The sequence below is a fragment of the Homalodisca vitripennis genome, chromosome 6, assembly GCF_021130785.1.
Source record: "Homalodisca vitripennis isolate AUS2020 chromosome 6, UT_GWSS_2.1, whole genome shotgun sequence".
Classification (NCBI taxonomy): domain Eukaryota; kingdom Metazoa; phylum Arthropoda; class Insecta; order Hemiptera; family Cicadellidae; genus Homalodisca; species Homalodisca vitripennis.
The window spans coordinates 97,128,377-97,135,659 of record NC_060212.1 but is presented as its reverse complement, the minus strand read 5'-3'; the positions used below and the strand labels follow the sequence as shown (position 1 = coordinate 97,135,659).

Below are 7,283 nucleotides of genomic sequence, written 5' to 3'. Positions count from 1 at the left end.
ACTAAAATTTACCATTACTGAATGCTGCTCGCCTGTCTATACAATAAGAGAAACTTCGTTAGATGTTCAGAATCAATACAGACGTTTTCAAACATAGAATTTGAGGTTTGGGAGCTCACAGCAAAAAGATATGGACAGGGCGATAATAATCGTGGCCACCAAATCCTAGATCTTCCCTGTGTGTGAAATGCTATACAAATATAACGATCCTTCCACATAGGATTCGAGTAATACTCTCTATTAACCTTTCTCTGTGTAACTCTATAGTATTAGTGTTCTTCACCTCACGTGTTTTTGTATTTTTCTGAAAAACCCATTACCGTTGCAAGATCTGAAACTGGTTTGCTTTGCGAGTTTTACAGTATAATATTAAAATTGAAAGAGTTCCCCACCGGATCCGGAGAGTTGAATCTTGACACAAAAACCCATACAGCGAGTTTCTGTTGATTGTCATTTTAAAGGTAGAACCAACTGAGAACCAGCTAAAAATTAAATACTGAAATAGTGGTCGACCCAAACAATGATCACATCAACTTATGTAAAATAACAATGAAGTATTATTTCTTGCTTTTATTGAAGAGATTATTAGCACTCTAGAATTTAAATCTCAAATTTACAATAATAATACAAGAAATGGTATTCAACGTTTTTACACTTGAACAAAATCAACTGTTATACTTCATATTGATCAAAATTTATTCATTCCAGATCAAAATTTTTACGGCAGTGCTTGTTTGGTAAACTGTCCAATCAATGGTTAATGTACTCGTATTTCTAAATCGGCCTGTGATAAAGCCGTTGATATCTTAATTTGGAGTTCGTCGAGGAGCACTACTTAGACTTCTTTTTTACATTTTCTTTATTGGCCGCCTTTAGATTTTGTTTCTTCTTGTTGAGCCCGCGGATGACACACTTCTTGGGCAGATACTTGCTGTCCACCACCACCGGTCTCTCAAACTCTTCCTTCTCCCTGTGCCACATTCTCGCGTACTCGTTACTCATCAGAAGCCCCATCTTGGGTCTGCCTTCCTGCAAGATATAAACGTGGGATTAGGTCAAAATATTCCTTTATTGCGGGCAGTTTTAATTTCGTACAATATACTTTTACAAATAAAGGGGACGCACTTACACCGAAAACACTCAAACCAAAAATAGGGACCTCTATTAAATAGTTACCCTGATTCTTTTGTTAACAATGTAAAGGTATAGCCCAGAGCCGCCTCAATCACCTCATTACTTCAAAGCTACACGCAGATGATAAAATTGTGTAGCGTGTGGAGATGCCGTATCGGAATCGAGATTCGAACCCAGGTCCCCCGGAAGGTAGACAACTCGGATACCAAGGTCGGCGGTAACGTATCACTAAACGTGGTATTTGTACTATTTACGCTCTATAAACACCTGTATATAATTAGTGTCAGATAAATGTTATGGTTATGCCAACCGAAAGCAGATATGGCGGGTAACCCATTTCCCTTCGCGGCCGATGACGCGCTTCTCGAACTGACATTTGCCAATGGGATACGGTATGAGAATAAGAAGAAGAAAGAAATTAATTATTTAAACAACTATCAAAGTCACATAATAGCGTCATATATCTGCTAATTAGACATTTACATTAGTTTTGACATAGTAAATATAACTCTTTTACTTACAGATTTACTTAGAAGTCAACTTAAAGTTAGTAATGCAAAAATTAAAACCATCGTTTACAGGTGGCCATAAAACTAATACTATTGGGACTAAAACCCCCTCAACAATGTAGTGGCAACAGGGTTTACAACCTTTTTAACTGCAGACTTTTCACACTCAGACTACTTTCAATCTTCTTGGGATCCGGCCAAGAGTTGAAGAGCCTAAAACTAATAACGTTTTATATATTCGTATCCCCAGATTTGCACACCATAGATAAGGTGGGCGTATACTAATTCATGACCTTACGAACTCTGTTACTTTTTTATCGTGCTCCGAACAATTTCGACCACGATTGGTTCAATTCATTTAGCAACAGTTTTGAAGCTTAAAGTTCGCTATCTCTGTATGTATACACTATTTGTAATGAAATTCTGAACATACAAATGTCAATAAGATTTATATTAATACCTCCAGTATGAATATTATTAAGAAAGTAATATTTTCTTTTTTTATTTAAAGGATAAATCTAGGTTATAGGAATCGCAAAGGATGACCGAATAGTCAAAGCCTCCTGACAGAATAATTTAAGATTATTTTAAGATTTTGTCAACTGAACCGAATCTGAATACAACTTCATTGGGCAAGCTGATATGAAGTAATCGCTCTTCACTAAGATTTGTCAGACTAGGAATTTCGATTTCTCCCAACTTATCTGAAAAGCAATTGGGCACTCGAAAACTGAACTCAATTATGGGAATTATCTGCTTGTTACAGGATAACAAATTAAACAAATCAAGATAAAAAGTATTAAATTTTCTCCTGGTAGACTACCAATAACCCCTTTACTTTAATGGTTCTACGATAATTACATGTTTTAATGGCAAACTGTACACCATTATATTGCTATCTACATACTACTAAGAGAAATAAAGTTAAAAGGTGTATTTCATTTGTTACTTTCCCTTGCCCTATAACTTTCTCGTTCACTAAACCTTTCGTGCATACCAAAGTTTGTAAGTCTGTCTCCTTGTATTAAAACTTAAACCCCCAAAAAATTACATAAAAAAGTAAAGAAAAGATATCTTATTTTAACAGGTGAAGTTATGGCTAAGAAGCCCTCTCTAACATTTAAACAGGGGATCAACGGCTTAAAAGTGACTTTCGAACCACCACCAACAGCCGGGCAGGCGAGCTTGCAAGGACAGGATCGCTCAGATGATGAAGCCACCTTCCCTTGTCATTACCCTAGTAACAAGGAAAGAAAACCTTTTCCTCCTCTTAGTTTGGTGATGAAATTGAGAGAATCCCTTTATCCCTTCCTTTCCTGGTGTCCCCCGCATTCTAATTCCAAACTCCAGACTGAGGTGTCTGCGACCTGTATCTAGAGTCTCGTAGCACTTGGGGTACGCAGTGTCTTTAACGAAATCACCTGAACAAAATGAGTATTCATGTTCTGGAAACCCTGTGCAGGAAAGGTGGCGAGGCTGGTGAAACAGCTGAGCAAGTCATATTTGAATGTCCGGCGTTACAAAGCAAACGCTCAACATCACTTGGTTTTCTTAGAAATACTTTAGAGGGATGGAGCAGGAAAGCATTGTTCAGAAGATCTCATGATTTTATAAAGGCCTGGGATTTGACACAGCTTAAACATGGAAGAGAGTGCACAATAAGCCGGATGGCTGAGAGGCAACTACCAGGCCCAGGAATCCTGACCCTCGGTTTCTAAATAAATAGGAGGGGATGACAGGGTTAAAAACAAAGGTACTTTGGAATTATACCGACTACATCCAGACATGAATCGTTATTTGACATTTTGCTTCTACTGATTACTAGATTAGCGTAGAACAATATTTCGTCAAAATAAAACAGGAATTGACTTATCGCAAACTCCTCCCCGTCCTCAGACAGAGGTCAAAGTCGAGCGGTCTAGTAGATAACGTGGTTGCAGTCTCGCCGCCCGTTCAGCTGGTGTGTCACTTTGTTGTACTTCAGTGTTTTACCCCTACATTTCTCCAAACACAAAAATTCAACAAAAACAAACATTACCAAACAAAAAATAAACTCTTTATTGAAAAAAACACAAAAAACTTTTTTTTTATTCTTGATCACACTCCGCCACCCAAAATGCGAGTGCCTCCGGCCGAAGCCCGCGCTGATGTCAACGAAAGAAAAACATCCCTCGAGATAGTACCTATCAGTAAAATATCAAATTCTAGCGGGGCTGATCAGAAATATAAATTGAATTGTAATGGAAAGGCAATTACTCGTATGTACCGTGCAAAAAACTTAAATAATCATGTGATGCCGCGCGGCCTGCCGTAATCGGGATTCTCGAGAGATATAAGATAACAGCGACAACAATACCGATCACAATACCTGGAAATGCTTGTTGATTGATGGAATATTAGTTCTGTTACTCAACTACATCTTTTATAACGTTCTAAGTTCATTGAAAAAAGTTTATGCGTTGGAGGCATATAACGGAATCTGACCCCATTAACAAGTGATAATCGTTGTAAGTTTGTAATTTTGTAATTAAAGAGTTGTTTTTCGTTCTATCATGTTTGTTTCTATAAATTTATATTTTTGTGTTCTTCATACTGGTGTGGTCGGTATAATCCCAAAGTACCAAAACTAATTATAAACTTTTTCGTATGTTATACTTTATAGCTTGATAGACTTAAAATCATTCGTAATAATACATGTCAGCTTATGAGACAAATGGGCAAATTGGTGATTGGCAAGTTGGTGGTAACTGCAAGTTGGTGACTTTCATTTCAATCAGACCTCTATTTCGTTGGTTGACGAATGGCGTTATGAGTGTCAAACTAAAAAATATAACTTGAAAAATGTATAATTAAGTAATTTCTTTCAGAACCGTCGACCTCCACCTAAACTCCATCTGACGATCGACTCGTTTCTCATGGAAAATCCACTATCGATTATTTTGTTTCGATTTACACAACCGAGCGTGATCTTTAATGCCTAGCTAGTACTCGTATGGCATGTACATATATGTCCTCCTCCGTAGACTAATGGATATAGTCTCGGCTCTCTAACTGAGAGATCACGGGTTCAAATCCCGGGGAGGGCCAATCAGGCATAGACACGATAAAGTATTTTGCAAATAAATACCAGTGTGAAATAAATCAGAGTACTTTGCAAATAAAATACCAGTGTACATCGAAGCCAGCATAGCTTAAAGCTGAGGCTTAAAAGAGAGAGAAAAGAAATTACAGATACGGTGCACTGCAGTTGAAGATGGAAAGTAGAGTAAAGAGTGTTATTTATCTAAGCAGGAAAAGGTTGCAGTATTCGCTAGCTTGATAAAGAAGTCGTCTTCTTTAATGGATTTTTTAATCATTATTTGGAAAACTAGGTATTAATAAAAGTGTATCTTTTAATAATTTTGAATTTTATAAATCAAAATCTTTTTAATCCATTTAATGACCACTGTCTAAAATCAAAACTATAAATAATTCCCTGACGAGATAATTTTTATTTCTCTCAAGAAGCTTGTAAATTGCACTTAATCCTAGAAGAACCTTAGCGCTGCTTCCGGAGTAACAGGATATTCAGGATGGGTAAGGTTAGGGAGTAGGGGCCGCCTCCTATCGAGATCCATGAGGAAGAATTAGAGCACTAATCTCAAAATCATGTCCCCCCGAAAGAAGGGGAGACAAGCTCTGAACCAGCCTCTCCAGTCAAAGCAGGCAGAGGGTGGAACACCCTTATGTCTAGGCTAACAAGAACCTGCGACTCTTAGAGACGAACCCCACCAACTCCAACAGTCATCTCCCGCAGTAGACTAGACCTATTGAATTGCCCTTGCACCTTAGAATCTCGGCATTCGCGGTTAGTGATGTGCTGCTCCTGGACATCCATAAGGTTTCCCAGATTTAAGTGACACATCGGTTTTTGCTGTGCCCAGTGGTAGGTTCAACAAGAAGGTATAAAGCAGCCAGAAGCTGAAGGTATAAAGCAAACCCCTGCTGTGTTGACGAGATAACTTACTTACATTCTGTTTAAACTATTTCGAATCGGAAATCTATTTCCTTCTCTAAGTGTAAACGTGATTCAATCACAACCAAATTTAAGAACGCAAATCCAACTATTAGACTTACGTGTTCGTATGAAGGAATGAACGGTTTTGCGTGAGCGTAGTCTGAGGACTTGATTCCGTCCGGAGGTTTAGCCTTGTGGGTGGGCTCCCACTTCAGCTTCTTATCTTTAGCGACTGCCATGTCGGAAAATAAGTGTAAAAATAGTTTTCAAAACATCACCTCACTTTTGTTAAAATGACATGCTCTTGTTGGAGTTGCAAATTAAAGGTTAAAAGTCAATCAGCTGATGAAGATATACTAGTGGTAATAATAATAATATTTTAATGTAATGTAATTTTAATCCGCGTGTGACAAAAATGCCTATATGATGTATCACTATAATTATATGAGCACGACATTAAATTTAATATTACATAATTATGTGCTTTTAAAGCAATCATGTCTATAACACTTTATTGACAAAGCGAATTGAATTTTATAATATAAATTCAAAGTAATACTGTATATAATAACAAAGGTTATTAAGTAATTGAATTTAAAATAAATTTTAACGTGCGTTTTTATTTTCGTATTGTAATAATTGTAAACATTACGGTTCATAAAATTAAATGTGTTTGGAATGGAACTAAGCTTGAAGGAATAATTTTGAAATTGGGTTAAATTTAAATACAATACGAGTATAGCATTCGTAGCCGGTATTTTTATTCTCCAATTCCAACTACAGAGTGTAGATTGGCAGCCTGCTCTAACACTCAGTACTATCTGAGCAACACCCAAGTATTGGGAAGTGTCTGGCAAAAGTTTGAAGGAGTTACTCGGTCTTTCCGTTTCGAAGCTAATTCGTGGATTTATTGTTGTAACTTAAGTAACTGTACAACATAAGGTATCTGAATTTACCGTTTTGACGTTACAAATCTAAAAAGTGAATATTATCAGTTTAAACTACCAAAACGAAAAGGTTTTAGTTTTGAACAAAACATAACTTTGTAAAAATAATATTACTTTCTCGCTATAAAATGTTACTCATCGGCATGTTTTGACGGAAACTTTCCGTCATACAATGATACACACCAGAAACCCATGGTGAAACCACAAGAGGGAATCAGGGTAGTGAAATCATAAGTGAGCTTCTGCACATTCAAGACATTAATACTTTTAATGGAAGTTCCATTAAAATTGGTGTTATACTAAAAGTATTTTTCTAGGACAATTTTGGATACCAACGTGTGTGTATACATAAGTACACTCTACATAGTGTCCTAAATTACTCTGATCAAACGTTACTGTAACAATTTGGTATTTGGCATAATTTCAATATACTCATTTATTATCCTACCACAACAAATAAGGTATTGTAGATTAGTATATGTTATGACATTTATACTTATCTCTAGGTCTACTTAACTAATTAGGTCTTTGGGTTTTATTGAAATTTGGTTTGAAGCGATCACCATTTTCTATTACAGATTATTTTTATTCTTAGAATTAAGTTAGAACATATAAAGATAAAGTATTGTTGTCAAATTGCATGACTGGCAAGAACGTAGCCAGGAAAAGATTTGGGAGGTGGTTCCAGACAACTGA

General features: G+C 36.6%; 1 protein-coding gene across 1 annotated transcript; it reads right to left on the bottom strand.

Moving 5' to 3' along the window:
• Positions 1-555: 555 nt before the first annotated feature.
• LOC124364596 lies at positions 556-5,995 on the bottom strand. Its single transcript, XM_046820185.1, has 2 exons — positions 5,760-5,995; positions 556-1,029 (listed from the first exon to the last, which is right to left on the bottom strand). Exons 1-2 carry the CDS (start codon positions 5,877-5,879, stop codon positions 832-834), a joined length of 318 nt encoding a protein of 105 aa, XP_046676141.1. The 5' UTR covers positions 5,880-5,995; the 3' UTR covers positions 556-831.
• Positions 5,996-7,283: the final 1,288 nt, after the last annotated feature.

Excerpts from the sequence above, each read along its gene's own strand:
- LOC124364596 (XM_046820185.1), bottom strand. The coding sequence starts at position 5,879 with ATGGCAGTCGCTAAAGATAAGAAGCTGAAGTGGGAGCCCACCCACAAG. Across the intron at positions 1,030-5,759 it reads TCATTCCTTCATACGAACAC|GAAGGCAGACCCAAGATGGG; the intron begins GTAAGTCTAATA and ends TATATCTTGCAG.